This window comes from Gorilla gorilla, chromosome 23 (genome assembly GCF_029281585.2).
Source record: "Gorilla gorilla gorilla isolate KB3781 chromosome 23, NHGRI_mGorGor1-v2.1_pri, whole genome shotgun sequence".
Classification (NCBI taxonomy): domain Eukaryota; kingdom Metazoa; phylum Chordata; class Mammalia; order Primates; family Hominidae; genus Gorilla; species Gorilla gorilla.
The window spans coordinates 37,997,046-38,018,347 of NC_086018.1; the positions used below are offsets into that span (position 1 = coordinate 37,997,046).

At 50.7% G+C, this 21,302-nt stretch overlaps 1 protein-coding gene across 1 annotated transcript in view; it reads left to right on the forward strand.

The window, feature by feature from the left end:
• Positions 1–1,024: 1,024 nt before the first annotated feature.
• FAM83F (family with sequence similarity 83 member F) overlaps positions 1,025–21,302 on the forward strand; it is a 34,961-nt gene continuing 14,683 nt past the window's right edge. The window contains exon 1 of the mRNA XM_004063509.5: positions 1,025–1,715. Within this exon, the coding sequence (XP_004063557.2) occupies positions 1,227–1,715 (489 nt within the window). The 5' untranslated portion in view covers positions 1,025–1,226. The remainder of the gene's footprint in view (positions 1,716–21,302) is intronic.

Here is a 21,302-nt window from a genome sequence, read left to right on the forward strand (position 1 = left end):
CAAGGCAGAAAACCTTGCAGTCCCCGTGCTCTGCCTCTTTCACGGGAGACCTGGGCAACGCACACGTTGCTAGGCCTCAATTTCTTCAACTGTAAAATGAGGGGGTTGGAGGAGCTTGAAAAGCTCCTTCCAGCTCTGAGATGCTGCGCTATAAAATGAGAGAAATGTGAACCTTTAGTTGTTATGATCTGAAAATATTTTGAATGTGGAGAATCAAATTGTAGAGCAGTGCATGAACAACATAATATGTTAATGACTAAGACGATTGTATTTAATCCGATGGGAAACAGCAGAGCTGCTGCCACCGCTGCTGCTGCTGCTGCTGCTGCTGTGTGTGTGCGTGTGTGTGGTGTGCACGCACGTGCGGTTTCCTTCCTTGAGCTCAAACATATATTTTGAATCACTAATATAGTAATCATGTCTCTGGCAGCCTATCTTGCCCAAACACACACACACAGACACCACACACCCTACTTCAAATTAAAGTGGGGGCGGGGGGAATTCCACTGCTGCTCTTTACATCATTTCTGTTTGGATAGCTATTTTTTAAAAGAAAGTTTTACAGTGAAGGTGTTGGACTCCCAGCCCAGAAGGGCTCTGATCTCAGAACTGGGACGCAAGGGTGGGGAGCTCGAGCTCTCATTAGCATTTCGCTTTTGCACACCCACTGCCCGCTCCTCAGCTCTCAATCCCGTCCTGCAGCAGGCCCCCCCACCAACACCGGACCCTCGATGGGGAAGGGGTCAGCTCGGCGGCCCCAGAGGCGACTGGGCCAGAACACGTGCTCCGGACTCCACGTGCGCGGAAAATGAACTCGTACCCGCGACGCAGCCGGCGGGGGCGGATGGCAGCGAGGGCCGGACAGCGAACCTTTACCCTGCGGAGGAGTCGGGGCCGGAGCCCGCACGTGGGTCTGCGACGGCCCCGCCCCCTGGGGGCGTCCCCTCAGGGACTCCAGCCCCGGCTGGTGGGCCCTGCAGGCCCGGGCCCGACCGCGTCCGCCAGGCCGCCCGGAGGTCCCGGCGAGCCCGGCGGAGGCGGCGGCCCCTCCCCGCCCGACGGCCACGCCCGCGCGGATTGGCCGCTCCCCGACGGCGGGGCGGGGCGGGACGGGCCGGGGCAGAGCTCGCGGCCAGGTGAGGCGCCCCGCCCCTCGGCGGCTCCAGGTGCGGCTGTGGGACCTCGGACCGTGGCGGGGCCGGGGCCGGGGCCGGGGCCGGGGCGCCATGGCCGAGTCCCAGCTGAACTGCCTGGACGAGACGCACGTGAACGAGAAGGTGACCGAGGCGCAGGCCGCCTTCTACTACTGCGAGCGGCGGCGGGCCGCGCTGGAGGCGCTGCTGGGCGGCGGCGAGCAGGCCTACCGCGAGCGGCTCAAGGAGGAGCAGCTGCGGGACTTCCTCTCCAGCCCGGAGCGCCAGGCCCTGCGGGCCGCCTGGAGCCCCTACGAGGACGCCGTCCCCGCCGCCAACGCCCGGGGCAAGAGCAAGGCCAAGGCCAAGGCCCCCGCGCCGGCGCCGGCTGAGTCCGGCGAGTCCCTGGCCTACTGGCCCGACCGTTCCGACACCGAGGTGCCTCCTCTGGACCTGGGCTGGACGGACACTGGTTTCTACCGCGGCGTGAGCCGGGTCACGCTCTTCACCCACCCGCCCAAGGACGAGAAGGCGCCGCACCTTAAGCAGGTGGTCAGGCAGATGATCCAACAGGCCCAGAAGGTAGGCCCCCGCCTTCGCCCCCACACCGCTGGGACCTCGGCCCCAGTCCCCTGGACCAGGCCCCACCTCCCAGGCAGGGCCCGGGGCAGGCCGCCCTGAGCACCCTCTGGAAAATGGGCCCCAACCCGCCCCTACTTCGTGGGGCTGCAGTGAGGCCTGTAGAGCGAATGGCTGGGAACGTGTTTGGCAAATTACAAGGTGCTGGACAGATGTCAGCCGTCGGTATTCCAGCGTTCAGAGGCACTGGCTCTGCTCTGTACTTCTGAAACTTCCCTGTCCAGTCTTCCTCCCCAGGGAAGACTGGGGGCCGAGGCCCTGTGGTTAAAATGCACCACTCAAAGGTCTTGATGATAACCTACGTGCTGCCCAGAACATATCCCGAGCCGCTTTCTCATGTGATCGTCAAAACAACTTCAGGGAGTGGGTGGCGGTGACCTTCCCGGTCCCACCTCTGCCATGCTGCTCTTTGGACCACCCCTCTCCTCCCATAGTCAAAGCTGAGCTGGCGCCCTCACAGTCACAAGCCTCTCCTGGGCCGGGTACTAGGCCCCAGCTGCCTGGAATGAGTGGGGGACGGGGTATATTGAGCACCTACTGTGTGCCTGGCCCTGTGCTGGGCACCTTGGCACAGCAGGTCACCTGACTCGGCAGCTCAGGAAAGGGCTCCTACTTAGCATATGTGTCCTGCTTGAGAGTTGGAAGGAGGGGCTGTTTCCAGGGTGGCTGGTGAGGCCAGTCTACTGTGGAACAGGTGGAAGACTTTAATCTTTATGCCTTTGGGTAGGAGTCCTGGGCAGCTTCCAGATCAAATATAGGATGCCCCACTACATTTGAACTTTCAATAAACAACACATAACTTTTTAGTATCAGTTTATCCCAAACATGACATGAGACGTAGTGATACTGAAAAATTCTTCGTTGTGTATCTGAAATTCAAATTGAATGGGAACGTTTTGTACTTTTATTTGCCAACTCTGGCTGCCCTACACTGAGATTTGTCAAGAAACAGCAGCAGCTTTTGGTGCCCAATTCAGAATAATACAACAGGAGTGGCTTGGGTTCACCACTCGAATTCCACTCAGTGAGTGAGGTTGGAGTCCTGGTTCCCCTCGAGGCTGAAGAGGCCTGAGGAGGGAAAATAGAGCTAGTAAGACCAGTGCTCAGGCTCATCTTCCTGGAAGGGGTGATCTAGGTAGTTGGGGTGATCTAGATAGTTGGCTACATTGGCTACCAGAAGGAAGGGTTAACTTTCCACTGCGCACATTTCTACCCTCCCTCTCTATAATTCCTCCCTGTCTGACTGAGTTTTCTTTGTATATTGTGTTCTGCAGAAGAAAAAGGCAAGATTGGACACAGAAGAGGGAAAAAGGATGTAGGTGGCAATACAGGCTGCAGCTGGGGTTAGGGGTCAAGTCTCATGATGTCATACTAACAAAGCCTCTATTTATTTAGCATTTAGTATGTGCCATCCACTGTGTTAATGACTCACCTGCATTTTCTCATTAGCTTTTCACAACAACCGGGTGAATATGTGTTTTCCTTATTTTTGGAGGAAAAGACATCAGGATTCAGAAGTTTCTTGCCAGAGGTTCCATAGCTAGTAAGTGGCTGAGCCAGGACCCAAACTCCAAAGCCCTTGCTCTTAACCACTGTGCTACACTGCCCCAGTGTCTGAAATAATGGTGCAGTCCGATTAAGCAAGGGGTTTGAATGAAGCTAGCCTGGTCACAACCTGGAGTGCAGGTGGTGTACCCCTGTTACAAGAAGGGGGAGACTGGGCTTCTGGCCACTGAGGCATCTAGTCCCATGTGGGATGACAGGACTATTTCCTGCATAGTGAGGTATTTTTGACTCTAAATATTTAACAACAGAAACTTTTAACAATTGTGAACCCATCCAATAAGTACAGGTTTAACCAGTGATTTCCTGAGGGCTGACTGTGTGCCAGGCACTACCTAGCCATGAAGAAGATACACGGTGTGGCTTTGCCCTCCAAGAGCTTAACAAATGCTAGGGCTCTGCTGGAAAGAAAAGAGTTTTTAAGGCTGAATGTGCCTAATCTGGGAAGGCTTCCTGAGGGAGGTGAGTTGCAGAATTGGAAAGGGAGAGGGTCAACTGGAATGGGCACTGTTTCAGTAAGAGAGCTTTTTGCTTCGAAAAAGCAAGGAGGTTTGATTGGCAGGTAAAAAGAGCTGTCGTGGGGGGGAGGTGAGTACTGTGTGGGGCCTGGTTTGGGGACCCTAAAACTGGGCCCAAGGCAGGCAACCACCCCCAAGGAAGCAACAGTGTTGGACACTGTCTGTGCCCACCCAAGTATCAGGACCTCTGGGTCCCCACCCTTAATCACTGTCCTGCCTGTCTGCACAGCCTCTTCTTCCCGAAGACCCTGTGAAGAAGTTGGGACAGAGAGGTTGACCCTGTTTCACAGGTGAGGAAACTGAGGCACAGAGAAGGAAAGAGACTTGCCCAGAGGTCACGTGGGCAGAGGTCACTTGGTTCTAGAAAAACCCAGCTTCTGCTCTAGGGACTGCACCTTCTGACCACTGCCTGTCCCCCACCCCCATGCCAGCCTGTCCAGCTGGCAGGCAGCTTTCCCTGGCCATTAACTTAGATCCTTCCTCCTCCCCTTTCGCCCTGAGGGAGGGAGTTTCCTTTGTTTCCAGTGAGAGTCTGGCTGCTGTGAGGCCAGGTGGGGCAGACTGAGATGGTTTACATGCAGGGACACGGGGGAACTGCCGAGGGGAGGCAGCAGGACATGCACACATCCAACTGTGTGCCAGAGTTTTGCATTTTATTTCATTTAATCCTCAGAATAACCCTGTGAGGTGTTATCATTTTGATTCCTGAATCACAGACAGGAAAGTAAGGTTCAGAAGGAGTTGCCCGTGGCTGCCGTGCCTACAGTCACAGGCCAGCGGGTGATTCTATACCTGGTACTCAGGGATATGGAGAAAGGAGCCTAATTAGGAGAACATGAATGGGGGGTGAGGGGGGAGGGGCTGAGGATGGGGACCAGTGAGGAAACAGCCCAGCAGGGGCCTTGTGGACTGGTAGGAGGGCCTTTGAGGAGGTCTGGCTGAGCGGTCTGTACCCTGGGCCTCTGCAAATGTCAGAAAGCCCTTCCCAAACTGCCATTGAGCTGTTTACTTGTGGGGCGGGGTTTTTTTCTGCTGTTTTTTGTTTTGTTTTGTTTTGTTTCCTTTTGAGTGATCTGCTTACCTGGGTGCCTCTGAATGAGGGACTTTGTCTACTTAAATTACAGGCAGAAAGGGCGTCTTTAGGGACCCAAAAATGATCTCCTGACCTATGCTACGCTAACAAAGAAGACCAGGGGAAGTTGCTGATGCATGGGCTGCTCAGGTCATCGTAACTGCCCCGGAGTGGACTTACAGCAAGACCATGTGTAGACTGGGAAACTCTTGGTTCTTATTTGCAAAGCCAGAGTAAGGGGACCAGTCTGGATGGGCTGGCAACTTGGAAGGATTGTGCATCCGTTTGGCCACTGGACAAATATTTAGAGGTTTACTGCATGTGCTAAGCATACTTTAGTGGAAAGCAGATACCTAAAACACACCTCTGCTCTTAAATAGCCTAATCTGCTGATCCATCATCTAATACAGTCTGAGGAGTGCTGGACAGAGGGCGTGGCGGGAGGGGCACTAGCCCAGCCCCTAAACCGGGTTAGGGAAGGCCCTTTGATGCCGAGGACCTGTCTACAGGCATGTCTGAACACAGCAGGAAGCTGAGATGGCACGAAGCTGTCCGCCCATCTTGCGCCCAGGCTCCCTTGTGACCAGCGGCATCCAATTTTGAGGCTGCTGGGCGGATTTAGAGAACGTTGCCTTGTGCTTTGGGAACAGAGGCAAGTTTACCACATCCGCTTCTCAAAGATTGACCCTTGACCCCTGCATTCCTGGCTCACACCCAAATGCACCATTGACCCAGCTAACCAGCTCATCTTGGTTTATCACAAACTGTCCAATCTCCTTGGCACCTGAATAGCTGCGTAAGGCAGGGTCTTGTCTTCATTACACAGAGGCTCCCTCTGAGCTCCAAAAGGGTGAAATGACTTATCTTCAGACCAGGACAAGGAGGTTACACAGCATCCCCAGGTCCTTGGTTGGGATTACCAGTGACCCCATGCGGATTGTAAACACAACCTAGGAGAGGGAGTCTGCTGGAGTAGGTAACCATGACTAACTAGGAGCTGCTTCTATTTTTATTCCTGTTGTAGTTAGTGGAAAAGGCCTGCCTGAATGGTTGAGGAAGGAGGGTAACCAGCCAGGCTGGTCCCTAACCCACCTCTGCCTGTCGATGGGTTTGTCCCTTTTCCTTCAAGGCCTCGCTAAGAGGCCACCTCTGCCTTGGCATTTTGTCAATTTAATTTTCAATCCAGAAGGTCCACACAGTTTGCTTTGGGAGAGTGCATTTGACCCTCCTGGATTGGGAACTTTGGAAAAGATAGACTGGCTTACTCTCTCAGTTTCCTTTCCGGTACCCGAACAGTGCTCTGACTGTCACAGGTGATCAATTATCTGTTTATAGAATTGAAAACTGTCTTCTATTGGCTGCCTGTCCCTCTGGGGAAGCAGGTGTCTGGAGATGTCCCCATGGAATTGCACATTCCCTGGGGAACTCCTTTAATCTACATCGTAACAAGCTGGCTGGCAGCAGAGAGAAGAATGCTCTAAAGTGGGGATATGGGGTGCAGGGAGGGAAGTGCATCAGGGGATTTAGGGAAAGGCTCCAGAGCAGGAGGCATGGCTGGCTGAGGTTAGCAGCCTTGGTTTGAGGTCTGGGCAGCTGGTGGGAGGAGGATATGGTGAACAGCTGGGATACAGATGCCCCCGGGCATGGCAAAGTCTTAGAGTCATCAGCTCAACTCCACAGAAGACTCAGCTTTGTATATGGTGGGCCTGGCCCCTGAGTGGAGCCTACCGTCTTTCCCCATTAACTGCAAATGACATTTCCCTCATTCAGCTACGCTGGCAAACAGTACCAAGCGCCTTCTCCATACCAGGCACTTTGCTGGACATTGAGATGCTGCAATGAAGCAGATGCCCCCAAAAACCCTAGTTTAAAAAGTACGTAATTTTTAAAAATGTTACTGGCTTTTGAACTCTGAAAGTCAAGCAATACATTCATTAGTCACCTCACCACCTTGTTTGAGAGCCGGTCCCAATTCTTGACTTGCTCCTAATACCTTCCTACCTCCCTCTTTTCTCCCATTATCCTCCTCCCCTTCCATCTAAGGGGGACAATTGACTTTATCTAGAAGCTCCTAAGCTGCCTTTTAAAAGCCTGATTTAAATTCACAGAGCAAGAAGAGGCCTCTCAGGCAGCCCAGGGACCCACAGGCCCCATGCACTCCTAATCGTTCCACCCTTCTGCAAGTGGCCATGCCACATGAGCTTTGTTTCAGAGGCACTGGGCATTTCCAGAGTCCTTGCTCCATTAAGGCTGGTGGATAATGGCACAGCTGTAGCTCCAGAGAATAAGCACTTCTTAGCCTTTCTGGGATCTTGCCCCAGCCTGTCCAGGTATTCCTGGCAAGCCCTGGACGAATTGGCTATTGGGTTCTGAGTCTCTCTCTTTTATGCTTGATCAATGATCCTAGGAGCTGGCATTTCTGAGCAATGGACCAGCTTCATGTCAAAAACAGAAGACTCTGAAGTTGAAAGGTCTTGATTTCTGCCCACATCTGACCACTTACTAACTGTGTTCCCTTGAGCAAATCACCTCCCTCTCTAAAGCTCCTGGCTGATAAAATGGGGAAGATAACACTGAGCTTCCTGGATGGCTTTGAAAAACAAGGGAGGGTGGGGCATGGCGGCTCATGTCCCCAGCACTTTGGGAGGCCGAGGTGGGCAGATCGCTTGAGCTGACGAATTTGAGACCAGCCTGGGCAACATGGCAAATCCCCATCTTTACAAAAAGTACAAAAATTAGCCAGATGTGGTGGTGTCTACCTGTAGTCCCAACTACTCTGGAGGCTGAGCTGGGTAGGTAGGAGGATTGCTTGATCATGGGAGGTGGAGGTTGCGGTGAGCAGAGATTTCGCCACTGCACTCCAGCCTGGGTGCCAGAGTGAAACTCTATCTCAAAATAAATAAATAAAAAACAAAACAAAACAAAAAAAACAAAAAGATAAGAAAAACAAGGGAGAAACCATGTGTGAAAGCTGAGGATACTGGAAAGTATCATACAAATGTTCATTATTTAGAAAGTAACTGCTGTCATCTCTGCCTTTTTGCAGAGCGGGGGAGGGAAGGGTGGCCAAATTTTTTCCCCAGAAGTTAGGGAGCCCCACCCAGGAGATTAGAGGTAGGGGAATTGGGAGGGCCAAAGACCCTGTGCCGGTGTGTTTCCTGTTTCCACCTTTGAGCGAGACAGGAGTGGCTGCCCACAGCCCTCCCACCCGCTCACTGCATTGATCTGTTGGCCTTGATTTGGTGGTGGTGGGCCGTGGTTGGTAAGGGCAGCTTTCTGCCGGCCTCCGAGCTGCCTTCGGGAGGCTGTGGCATTGGAATCCTCAGCCCAGGATCTATGCTGGGATCTGGCATGGGCAGAGAGGGATAAAGCAGGAAGGTGCAGAGGCTTCCTTGTTCCTAAAGTGGGGGTCCCCTGAGGATGTTCCCCACACACGGTCCTCCTGAAGGGCCAGACTGCTGCACAGGCCCAGCCCAGAGAGCCCCAGGGCAGCCTGGAAAGACTCCCCAAGTTCTTTTAGTTCTGGAGAACTAAAGCTTTCATTGGAACAAGAGGGTGGGGCTGCTGATGGTTAACCCTGATGCAATCATTGCCTTGGGCTGTGTTTCCCTCTTTGGGGAAGAGGGAGGGGAGAGTTGGCTTCTCTGAAATCCGATACTTTGGGTCCCTGAACCTCTGAGGATGGGTGTTTCCCAGAAAGTTCAAAAGTAGAAGTTGGGGCCTCAGTAAACTTCATGACCTTCTCTTGAAGGTTCACGGTAGCAAAGCCAGTTCTGTTGGGTGGAGGTCTCCAAAAGTCCAGGCCACTGGCGGGTGGAGGGAGCCCATGCGGCTGGGAGCCAGGAGCCTGGGAATCGTCATTTTTGCCCTGGCCATCTCTTTCCTAGCTCACTGGGTGACCTGGGGTACATCATTTGGCTTTGCTGGGCCTCTGTTTCTGCATCTCTAACATGGGGATAATTCTTGCCTTCTTGCTTATTTCCACAAATTATTCTGAGAACCTAGTTCAAGGCTATGAGAAAGCACTTTGAGAAAGGTGAGTGATGCGTGCAGTAAAAGGGATTTCTCTGAAGAAGGGCTAATGTTGAGTGATGGGATCAGTGCCCTGCGTGCCATTTCGTTTCGTTAATCCAACCCTCAGCACCTTGCAAAGGAAGAGATATTTTCCCTGAGGCTCCGGGAAAGCATAAGGTTGCAGAACTCAGAAGAGGCTGAGGGAGATTCCACCCAGGTCTCAGCTCAAAGTGGTGTCCATCCACGGAAGTTGCCCTTGGGAATTGTTCTCTGGGGCCATCTCTTCCTCTAAAACTTGCAGAAACATTCAAAGTCTGTATGTCGCCAGCCAGGCCCTGGGAGGCTCTTGGACCAGTTCTAGAGACAGACAAGTACACAACTGCCAGCTGGTCCACTCTGTGCCAAGGCTGGGGAAGAGGGTTCCTCCTGCCTAGTGACATTGAGGCAGGTAACACAGGGAAGCTGGGTACAGGTAGTTTCTCCAGAGACCTAGATTGTCCTCTTTATGGCCACTTTCTGGCCCCCTGGGACTTACGCCCCTCCCTGACAGGCTGAGACCTTGAAGTGAATCCTAGCCCAGCAACTGTCAGTCCCCCCATCTTCTCACCCCCAGGGATGCTGCCTTACCTTGGCTGGTGGCCAGATCTGCTTCCCTTTTCTTAGAGCATGCAAAGCAGAGCCTGTTTGGGGACAAGCTTCCAATCCAAGCTGGGGGAGGTGGGGAGCAGGGCAGAGAACAAACGAGCCCAGGGCTGCGTCCTGGCTGACCACCTGCCCCTGCTCCTGGGGCTGTCCTGAGCCACCCCCCAGGCTGAGTCATTCTAGCTATCCCTGCCTGCCCCCACCCCCACACACCATGCCAGGTGCCATGACCAGCCGGCCACAGGTGGAGCTGCTGCCCTTCCCAGTTTCCTTGTTCATTCTCTGAAATCAGAGTCTGTGGACTTGCTAATGATCCCATAATCTTAGCCCTGGAAGAGAGCCTATGGCTTTTCTAATTATTAGTCTCTCTGGCCCAGGTTTCCAATAATCTGGAAACACATCCGCGGCACAGCTTGCACGCCGGTCATCATTCTGCTGGGCTCCTTGCAGTCCTGGCAAGGCATGTGGGAGGCTCCGGATAAGTGTTATTTTATTTATTTATTTATTTTTCAGCAGTGAGTCAGGAGATGGGGGTGCGGAGGTGGGACCCAGAACTCTCTACCTTTCAGTGGGCCATTGAGGAAAGACTGTGAGTTTCCCTAACTCACCCGCCTGGGAGGGCTCCCAGACGGCCTGGAGATTCCCTGCATTTGTTCATTCACTCACCATGTTTCACTGAGACCCAACTATGTGCCAGGAACCAGAAATTTACAGAGGAGTACGGTGAGAATTCTGCCTTAAGTCTAATGGGGGGTGACAAAAAGAAACTAAATTTCAGCACAGTGGTAGGGGTGGGGATATTGATAGCTATTACTTATTGGGCATATAAATGCTAGGCAAATGCCAGCCCTTTTAGAATTTTATTTTATTATATTGTATTGTATTGTATTGTATTGTATGTTATGTTATGTTATGTTATGTTATGTTATGTTATGTTATGTTATGTTATTTTCTGAGAGGGAGTCTTGCTCTGTCACCCAGGCTGGAGTGCAGTGACTCTTATCTCGGCTCACTGCAACCTCTGCCTCCTGGGTTCAAGCGATTCTTCCACCTCAGCCTCCCAAGTAGCTGGGACTACAGGTGTGTGCCACCACACCTGGCTAATTTTTGTATTTTTAGTAGAGACGTGGTTTCGCCATGTTGCCCAGGCTGGCCTTGAACTCCTGACTTCAGGTGATCCACCTGTCTCGGCCTCCCAAAGTGCTGGGATTACAGGTGTGAGCCACCGCACCCAGCTAATTTTTTATTTTTAGTAGAGATGGAGTTTTGCCGTGTTGGCCAGGCTGGTCTCAAAACTCCTGACCTCAAGTGATCCACCCTCTTTGACCTTCTAAAGTGCTGGGATTACAGGCATGAGCCAACGCGCCTAGCCTATTCCATTTAATTTTTTTACAACAATCTAGCAGCTTTTCATTTTATGGATGAGGAAACTGAGGTTCAGAGAGGATAAAGTCACACCACCAGTAAATAGGACGCTAGATGGGAACTGAGATGCGTCGATTCTCAGGCTTGTGCACCTGTACTGAGCTCCAGGTGAACAGTGGCTTCCTGGGAATTGATGGCTGAATCAGCCAGTTGTGGAAGGGCAGGGCAGGCTGTGTACAAAACTGGAGGCCCAGGACACGTGGACTCACACTGTTCCCATCACTTGAATGCCCTCCTGATCACTTTCAATCATATCCCTCCCTGCACTCTCAACTTGCCTCCCTAGGGAAGCCCTCCCAGGTAACATCATCTGGCAATAGCCACAGAATTATCCTTGCTGCGTCTCAGCACCTCCCAGGCAAACTGCCAACTCCATTTGTCTTACCCTGATAGATCAATCAAGAAATACCTCGACAGATATTTCTTGAGCCCTGCCTCGCTCTGTCCATGGACTTGAGAGCTCAAGGCTAGTAACGCCAACCAGCAGATGATCCTAAAAATCGCTTGTGTATCTTCATTGGATTTTTTTTAGCCACTGATTTATCTTTCTAATTATGTTTGGCTTTAAGCTAATGTTAAAATGAGCTTGCATTAGATAATTTTCACTAATTAACACCAACTTAGTGCCGGGAAAGTCATCCCAGAAGCTTGCCGTGGGGCAGGGAAAAGCTGGCCTAGGATCTTACAAAGAATTGCTCTGCCTACTCCCTGGCAGGTCACAACACGTGGTTGTTCACAGCTGAATTAGCTGGCCTTGCTCACATGGGTGCCATCTGTCTTCCTCCTCTGGAGAGCCAGCCTGGGTCTCCTTTATACACCGTCCTTCATTCAACCTTGTCGAGAGTGATGGCCTCACTGGATCAGCTCGACAGGGAGTGAGCCCCAGGGGGCGCAGCAGGGAGACCTGACCTGCAGGGTCGGAATCAGAGCCCCACACTGAGGTAGAGGGCTCTGGGAGAGGAAGCGGCCTGGCTGGGTGGAATTGGGCTCCGCTGCTGCCAGTGTAGGGAGGGAGCCCAGTGTTTTATGATGTCTAATTAGTGAGTCCAAGACAAAGGAACGCGGCCACAGATAGCTGGGAAGCCCCAACGGACGAAGCACAGATGCCCTGCTGCTGGGGTGGGGGCAGCCTCGCCTCCAAGTGGGGAACAAGACCCGTTGTAGCCGGGTGCGGTGGCTCACGCCTGTAATGCCAGCACTGTGGGAGGCCGAGGCGGGCAGATCATTTGAGGTCAGGAGTTTGAAACCAGCCTGGCCAACATGGCGAAGCCCCGTCTCTACTGAAAATATAAAAATTACTCAGGTGTGGTGGCATACTCCTGTAATCCCAGCTACTTGGGAGGCTGGGGCAGGAAAATTGCTTGAGCCTGGGAGGCAGAGGTTGTAGTAAGCAGAGATTGCACCATTGCACTCCAGCCTGGGCAACAGAGTGAGATGCCATCTCAAAAAAAAAAAAAAAAAAAAAAGATGCTATTGCAGCTCTGGATTTGGCTCTGCCCTCTTGATGGACCAGGACTCAGGCCCAAGCCACATCTCAGCTCCCCAAGGGAAGCCCCCTATGTGGAGGCATTCTGTTTAGATCGATGGCAGGGCTCTGTCCCCCACCCCTCCTGGATAGATGGGGAGACACCCTCATGTGCCTAGACAGACACAACACTGGGCAGACATGTGTCCTAGGGAAGGCACACACTACACTGGGGACTGAGGACAGAGGACAATCCTGGGACAGCCCTGGGAAGAGTGAAACAAGGACCTCAAGAAAGAGCATTCCCATCACTACAGGCTTAGAGAGTGACTGTGTGAGTTAAGGCACAAGCCGGGGCCTGCTGGGTGAGTTTGGAGAACATCAAATAATCTTGTGGGGTATGAGCTGATTATCTGGGGAGAAAGTGGATAAATGCCTCTTTGGGTTGGAAGCACATGAAGGGTCTGCAGCCAAGCTGAGGGCCTTCGACTTGACTGTAGGCAGTCCGGAGCCGCTGAGTGTCTGGGCAGGGAAACAGGGAAACAGGGCACTTGGGTTGTGTGATGGGGTCCGTCTGCCAAGAGGGGAACAGTCAGGGCAGCGTGAACTAGCATGGCTGCACGGTGACCCTGAGCACCTACTGTGTGTCAGGCCCTGTCCCAGAGGAAGGGCAGAGCTCAGCCAGCTGGGGCAGGCACCAGGCAAGATTTTATCTAGGCTTGATCACATTTCCTTTCATCTTCATAGAACCATGAAGTAGCCTCATTTTACAGGTGGAATTCAGAGGGCTTAAGTAACTTGCACAAGGCCTCACAGCCAGCGTGGAATCTGTGGCACTTTCCCCACTGCAGTACACTTCCGTACTGTTGGATCGATGTGAATCTAGAGACCAGGGATGGAGGAAGTTAAAGAGGTGTTCTGTGGGGGTCTTGCAGCAGGAGCCCCTCCTGCGGGCAGCCGTGCAGCCTCCTCTCCTCTCCTCCCCTCCACCTCTCCTCCTCCTTTCCTCCTCCTCTCCTCCTCCTTTCCTCTTCCTCTCCTCCTCCTGTCCTCCTCCTCTCCTCTCCTCCTCCTCTCCTCTCCTCCTCCTCTCCTCTCCTCCTCCTCTCCTCTCCTCCTCCTCTCCTCTCCTCCTCCTCTCTTCTCCTCTCCTCTCCTCCTCCTCTCCTCTCCTCCTCCTCTCCTCCTCCTCTCCTTTCCTCCTCCTCTCCTCCTCCTCTCCTCTCCTCCTCCTCTCCTCTCCTCCTCCTCTCCTCTCCTCCTCCTCTCCTCCTCCTCTCCTTTCCTCCTCCTCTCCTCCTCCTCTCCTCTCCTCCTCCTCTCTTCTCCTCTCCTCTCCTCTCCTCTTCTCTCCTCCTCGTTTCCTCTCCTCTCCTCCTCGTTTCCTCTCCTCTCCTCCTCGTTTCCTCTCCTCTCTTCCTCCTGTCCTCCTCCTCTCCTCCTCTCTCCCCAGGGTATGTACATGGGGAACTTAAGAGAAAGTTTGTTGTTTAGTGGTTCCCACTCTACTGGCATAAACATTGGTGATAATTCAGATGGGGTCTGTTGCAGTCTTGGTGACAGTCTTTGCAGTGTACCCAGAGTACTTACAACACCCTCTCCTGGATGCATCATCTCCACAGAGCACCTTTCTGTGCTCTGGTGGCAGCTGTGCCAGTTAGAAGTTGCACTGGTTCCCCGCAGCCTGCCTTGAGATACTTTACTTTGGCAGCGGTTTTCTTAGCCATGCATTGCGACATTCAGCATATGGGTGTAGACACCCTGTATGGCTGGGTGAACGGTTCATCATGTGGGTTCTTCCTTAATTGGGCTGCCCTTCCCCTCAATTAGTTCAAGTTTTGACCTTTCTGGAAGTGTCGTGTTCCCTGAGCTTTAATCAGCACCGTTGGCAGGGCCTGCTGGGCATGGCATTGAGCAGAGGAACGACATCCCCACCCTGATGTCTGTGCCGTGGGAGGCACGGGCTGCCTGGCTCCTCGGGAGCTCAGTGGGCCCCCCACTGGCTGTCTCCTTCTTTCTCGCCCCCTCTCCTGAAGTGGTGGCCCCTTTGTTCTGGGCTCCATCACTGAGGAGAGAAGAGGGCACCTGCATTTACCCATCGCTCACAGCAGGACAAGTACCGTGCTGTTGCAGCATCTCATTTAAAGCTCAGAACAGCCCTGTAAAGGCATCACCTCCCCACTCTAAAATGAGGTAACTGAGACCCAGTAAATGACTCACTCCAAGCCAAACAACCAGTGTGACTTTCTGCTTCCAGACCATATATTATCCTGCACGCAGCAGCCTTCAAAGTGGGACGTCCCCCTCGTGCATTCAAGTGACCTGAGTGGGGGTGGAAGACGGAGGCTGCTGTTAAAATGCATTTTCTTGGGCCTTTGCTGAATTTGAGTCTTTGAGGATGGGGCCCTGGAATCTGCATCTTCAATAGGCATACCCACATCCCTGCTCCCAGGTGATTCTTTACACACTGAAGTTTGACAACCTGCCCCGTAGACGTTGATCCTCTCTTTGGGGAGATCAGAAAAGGAGATTCCACAGCTGGAGATGTGTGAGTCAGAGGCTGCAGGCAGACCCAGCTCTACCCTCCGTGGGAAAGGGAAGAACTGCCCTCTGGTCCCAGATAGACTAACTCCCCTGGGCTGCCACACAGACGGCCATTCTGGGAGACAGCAGTTTGACCTGTTTGCTCAGCTGCTATCCTTTCCACCCTGAGAGACTTAGGGCTTCAGAAATGGGGAGTTCCCCCCATTTGCCTTATAACGATCCCTCATAACTGCACAGCGTTTTTGTGGGATTTCGTGGGCATGATCTCATCCGAGCCTTCCAACAGCCCTTGGGAGGCAGGCAGGGCAGGCGTGGGAGGCGACTTGGCCCCAGGCGCACATGGGTAGGTAATCAGTGGGAAAGTGTCCCTAGCTGCTTCCCTTCCTTCCCCAGGATAAGTGACTGTCACCAACAGGCCCCACCGAGATCAGCAAGCTTGGCCTGTGGCCTTTTGCTTTTTCACACCCACAGAAGGGGTGAAGATGGGGCTTTTTGCAGGCAACAGCAGCCACACCTGCCCGAGTCCTGAGCTCCACGTCAGCAGGGCAAGGGGACGGATGGTGTTGTCTTTCTCTGGCCATGCATCTCAGTTTGCATCCTGCTGTGGAGGATGAATTGGAGGGCAGAGGTGAGTAGGTGAGAGCAGTTAGGAAGCTCATCGAAGCATGGTAGGAAAGGAGGAGGGTCCGAGCTGGGGCGGTACCAGTGGGGACAGAAAGGATTAACCCTGAGAAGGTGCCCGGGGTGGGGCCCGCTGGATTCAGTGACTGATGGGATTTGGTCGGTGGGGAGGAGGAGGAGGCCTGGGCTTCTGGCCAGAGTGAGTAGGAGGATGTTGATCTGGGGAGTGCCTGTGTGGCTGAGGGACACGTCCAAGCTGCAGTCGGCTCTGTGGATGTGGACACCTGGCAGAGCCATGCCTTCTCTAGTCTGGGTCATCCAAACACACGTGGGGTGCAGGGGCCAGGTGGAGCCCTCTTGTCGTTTTTGTTATCTGACGGTAATTACGGAGTCCAGAAAGAGAATTGGAAATGCCGGCAGTTTAATTAAAGCTGAATGGCAGGAGAGGGGCATTTGGAGGCTCCCTCCCTGCCTTCACTCCCCGTCCTGCCGCCCAGGCAGGATATCAGATAAGGAGACGTTGAGCTCATCAAACACCCAATGAGAAGTCTTACAACATCAGAAGCTGTCTGCCAATGCGCCTGCGACAGCTTATAGAAACTGCTGCCACCTCGAATCAACCTCTCTCCCCAGGCATTGCGCGTCAGTAGGTAACCAGGTAAAGGACACCGGGGGTGGGCAGCCAGCTGGAGGGGGCGTGATTTCCTCCCCCAACAAAATCGGCTTCCCTGGGTTCTGAGCCCATGATGTCATGTTTTTAAACCCAATTTTCCATCTACACTGGGAGCTTTGAAGTTCGCTCGGTGTGGAGAATCACGTGCTCAGTGAAAGACCCAAGCGGAGAGAGTGGGGAGCTGGTTCCCCTGGGCCTGACACTGCGGAGCTGAATGTCAAAGCAGGGCCCTCAGAGACCAAAGCGGAGGGTAATTATCACTTCTCCACAACTAGATTGCAGGAGTCAGCCAGCAATTGATTTTTTTTTCTACTTCAGATATTTCATTGTTTAATTGGTAGTGACACAGATGGCTGGCTCGCACCAGGGCGTCATAGTCCGACTCGCGAAAGCCAGGCTGTGGGGACTGCTGCCTCTCCTGACATCCTTAGGCAGGTGGGGCTAGGACAGGCCAGCTTCCCTGCTTAATTTTTCAACCACAAAGCAAAAGTAAGCTTGTGAACCTGAGACATGCTTCTGCAAACCGGTCAAGCTGTCCTCAGCGACATGAGTCCACTCTAAGCTGGACACCTTGGAGTGTTCAGAAATGAGAGGACAGTGAACTCTGGCCTAGATAGCTCGTGGGAGATAAACTATCAGCACTAGGAGATGGCGATCAAGTATCAGAGCCCTGGAAACTGCATTGCTGGTGGAATGAAGCCAGAACTCTGTACATTGTGTTCAAACCCTCCGTATCCAGCCCATGTACCTTCACTCTTATACCTACCCCATACCTGCCCTGAAGTGTGCCAGCCCAGCTGGAGGACTCGAAGGTGATTTTGGTTTGGTTGGTTGGCTATTTTGGACCCCAGGTGCAAAGAGCTGATTGTGCATCTTAGTTCACGGCACAATGCCACCAGAGAGCCTTGAAAGGCCTCTTACTTTACCTTTCTCCTTCCCTCCCACTCCTTTCTCCTTCCACAGGCAGCCACCCTCATGTGTTCAGCATATGTCCTCAGACATCTTTGTATCCTTGAAAAGTATGCAGTGTTATGTTATGCAGTGTGCTTTTTTGTTTTGTTTTGTTTTTTGAGATGGAGTCTTGCTCTGTTGCCCAGGCTGGAGTGCAGTGGCATGATCTCAGCTCACTGCAACCTCCACCTCCCAGGTTCAAGCCATTCTCCTGCCTCAGCCTCCCTGGGATTAGAGGTGTGCGCCACCATGCCCGGCTAATTTTTGTATTTTTGGTAGAGACGGATTTTACCATGTTGGCCAGTCTGGTCTCAAACCCTGACCTCAGGTGATCTGCCTGCCTCGGCCTCCCAAAGGGCTGGGATAGTTTATCTATCAGTGCTCCTGATAGTTTATCTCCCACATGCTGTCTAGGCCAGAGTTCACTGTCCTCTCATTTCCGAACACTCCAAGGTGTCCAGCTTAGAGTGGACACATGTCGCTGAGGCCTATAGTGTGTTTTTATTTACATGAGTGGTATTAGGCTATAGATCTCACTCTTTAACATTTTCATTTGAACTATCCATTTTAAATGGAATTATCCAAGTTACGGCACATGGAACTAGTTCGTTGCTTCTGTCTGCTGTAAAACATTCTATCACATTCCTCACATTTTCCTTACCCAGTCTTCTAGAAATAGACATCTAAGTCATTGCCAGCTCCTTGCTATCCCAAAGAAAGATGCAGGCAACATCTTTGTTCTGGCCCCCATATAGACCTGTGCAAAGATCCAAGAGATTCCCAGGGGTGCACGGCCAAGAGTGGCTTTGCTGGCTTGTAGCTGTGCACTTGCTTAAATCCACTAACTTCTGCCTGTTGCTCTACAGAATAGCTGCACCAGTGCTTCCACCCACCAGCAGTGACAAAGGTCCCCTTTCCTCCACCTACCAATATTTTGGATTATCCAACTTTCTGATTTTTCGTTAATCTCATAGTTTGGATTATCCAACTTTCTGATTTTTCATTAATCTCATAGTTGTAAAGTAGTCTCTTCCTTTCATCTCTTCTTTTCTTTTTTTTTTTGGAATGAAGTTTTGCTCTTGTCACCCAGGCTGGAGTGCAGTGGTACCATCTCAGCTCACTGCAACCTCCACCTCCCAGATTCTAGCAGTTCTCTTGCCTCAGCCTCCCGAGTAGTTGGGATTACAGGCATGTGCCACCACGCCCAACTGATTTTTGTATTTTTAGTAGAGACGGGGTTTCACCATGTTGGCCAGGCTGGTCTCGAACTCCTGACCTCAGGTGATCCATCCGCCTTGGCCTCCCAAAGTGTTGGGATTACAGGCGTGAGCCACTGCACCCAGCCATCTCTTTGTTTTAATTTGGATTTTTCTGATTACTAATGAAGATTGCTTATTTTGCCTGGTGCGGTGGTTCATACCTGAAATCCTAGCACTTTGGGAGGTCGAGGCAGGTGGATCACTTGAGGTCAGGAGTTTAAGACCAGCCTGGCCAACATGGTGAAACCCTGTCTCTACTAAAAATACAAAAATTAGCTGGGCGTGATGGTGTGCACCTGTAATTCCAGCTACTCGGGAGGCTGACGCACGAGAATCGCTTGAACCTGGGAGTCAGAGGTTGCAGTGAGCTGAGATCGCGCCACTGCACTCCAGCCTGGGTGAAAAAGGAGACTCCATCTCAAAAACAAACAAACAAAAGGGCCAGGCACGGTGGCTCACGCCTATAATCCCAGCACTTTGGGAGGCTGAGGCAGGCGGATCACGAGGTCAGGAGATTGAGACCATCCTGGCTAACATGGTGAAACCCTGTCTCTACTAAAAATACAAAAAAAAAAAAAATTAGCCAGGCATGGTGATGGGCACCTGTAGTCCCAGCTACTCAGGAGGCTGAGGCAGGAGAATGGTGTGAACCCGGCAGGCTGAGCTTGCAGTGAGCTCAGATCACACCACTGCACTCCAGCCTGGGCGACAGACAGAGACTCCGTTTCAAAAAAAAAAAAAAAAAAAAAAGACTGCTCCTTTTCACATACTTATTAGCGTAATTTTATTTGCCTTCATGGTTTGTGCATTTAAGAGATTCTTTCTTACCCCATGTCATGAAGATAATTTCTTGCATTTCTTCAACTCTCTTATTAGTTATATCTTTCACATTTAAGTACTTAGCCTACCTGAAATTTTCCTTTACATGTGGTGCGAAGTAGGGATGGATCCACCTCTATTTTTCTCTATGTAGTAAGCCAGTTTTCCCAGTTGCATCTGCTAAAGGGCAATTTTTTTCTCCACTGAGTTGTGATTCTACCCCATCATACATGAAGTTTTGTGTATGTGTGTGGGTATACATGTATATATGTGTTTGTGTGTATACTTTAGGTCTCACCATTCTGTTCCATTGGTCTATTGGTCAGTTCCTTCCTACTTAAGTAGTACAAGTAATTCAATTCTTATTGCTATGGTGCTGTAGTATGCCTTTCTATAGGACAAGTGTTCCCTTTTAGTTTTTCTTTTTCAAAATGGATGTAGCTATTTGTGGATCTTTATTCTTCTTTATATCTTACAAGTATTTGAGTTTCTCAAAAACATTTACTGAGCTTTTTATGGAATTGCATTGAATTTTATTACTATGGAGAGTATTTGATTTTTAAAATATTAAATCATATTATCTTTTCATGATATATTGCTTCATTTATTCACATATTTTTAAATGCCCTTTAGTAGAGTTTCCAATATTTCTTCCTGAAGGTATTTATTTCCAAATGCCATGTGGTTAGGTTTTAACTGTGAATGGATCTTATTTTTTTTCTTTCATTCCTTCTTTTATTTTCCTTTTTTCTTTCTTTTGGTTGATTATTGCTGGAATAGAAGAAGACTATTGGTTTTTGTTAAGTTTTTCTTGGATCTGGCAATTTTGCTGAATTCTCTTATTAATTCTAATTGCTTTTTTCTTTATTCTACTGGATTTTCTATGAAAATTGTATTCTTAAATACTGGTAGTTTTGTCTTCTCTAATCCTTATGTCTCTTATTTCTTTTCTTTTCTTTTTTTTTTTTTTTGTCTTATTGCATAGGTGAGGACCTCCAATACTATGTTGAACTATAGTAGTGATAGTGAGTATCCTTCACTTGCCTGAGACTTAAAGGGAGTACATTATAAATTTCTCTGTTAAGTAAAATGTTTCATGTGGGTTTTTGGTAGATAGAGCTGACCAAGTTAAGGAAGATCCCTCTTATTCCTTGTTTTCTGAGAATTATAATCACAAGTAGGGATCTAGCTTTATTAAATATTTTGTAAAATTATTAAGATAATTATGATTTCCTCCTCTCGACCCCATAAGTGTTTTAAATTAAAATGATACCATTTCTGATGTTGAGTCACCCTTAACATTCTTAGGATAAACTTTACTTGGTTATGGTATATTCTGAGTTCACTTTTTTAAGTGAACTCTCATGTCATGTGCATTTTCAATTGCATTAGCAGATAATTGGCCTTAATATTCTTTTTTACCATGTTTATAATTCCTTAAATTTCTATTATGTCTGTAGTAATTTCTTCTTTTTCATTCAGTAGTTTATTTACATCTCCTCTTTTTTTGTCGGTTTTGCCAGAAGTTTGTCTATCTTGTTCAGTCTTTTTAAACAGCCAGTTTTTGATTCAGTGTTTCTGAAGTACCTCCCAGCAATCCCATCTCTAGGAAGCAGTGAAATGAAGACCCTGGAGCCACCTAGGACTGAGTTCCTTGCTCTGCCACATGGCAGCTTTATAACCTTGGACATAGGACTTTGCCCCCTATGTGTTTACTTCCTCAATTGTAAAGTGGGAATAACTCTTTCTCAAAATAGTTGTGAGGATCAGATTAGAAAATTTACCTAAAGCACAGGAAACAGCCTAGAGTGCACTGAAAGTATTTAGTACATGTTAATTCCCATCCTCAGTGCCTGTATTAGTCAGGGTTCTCCAGAGAAACAGAACCAACTGGATGGGCATGTTTGTGTGTGTGTAAGAGAGATCCACGGAGAGACAGAGATTGATTGATTTTAAGGAATTGG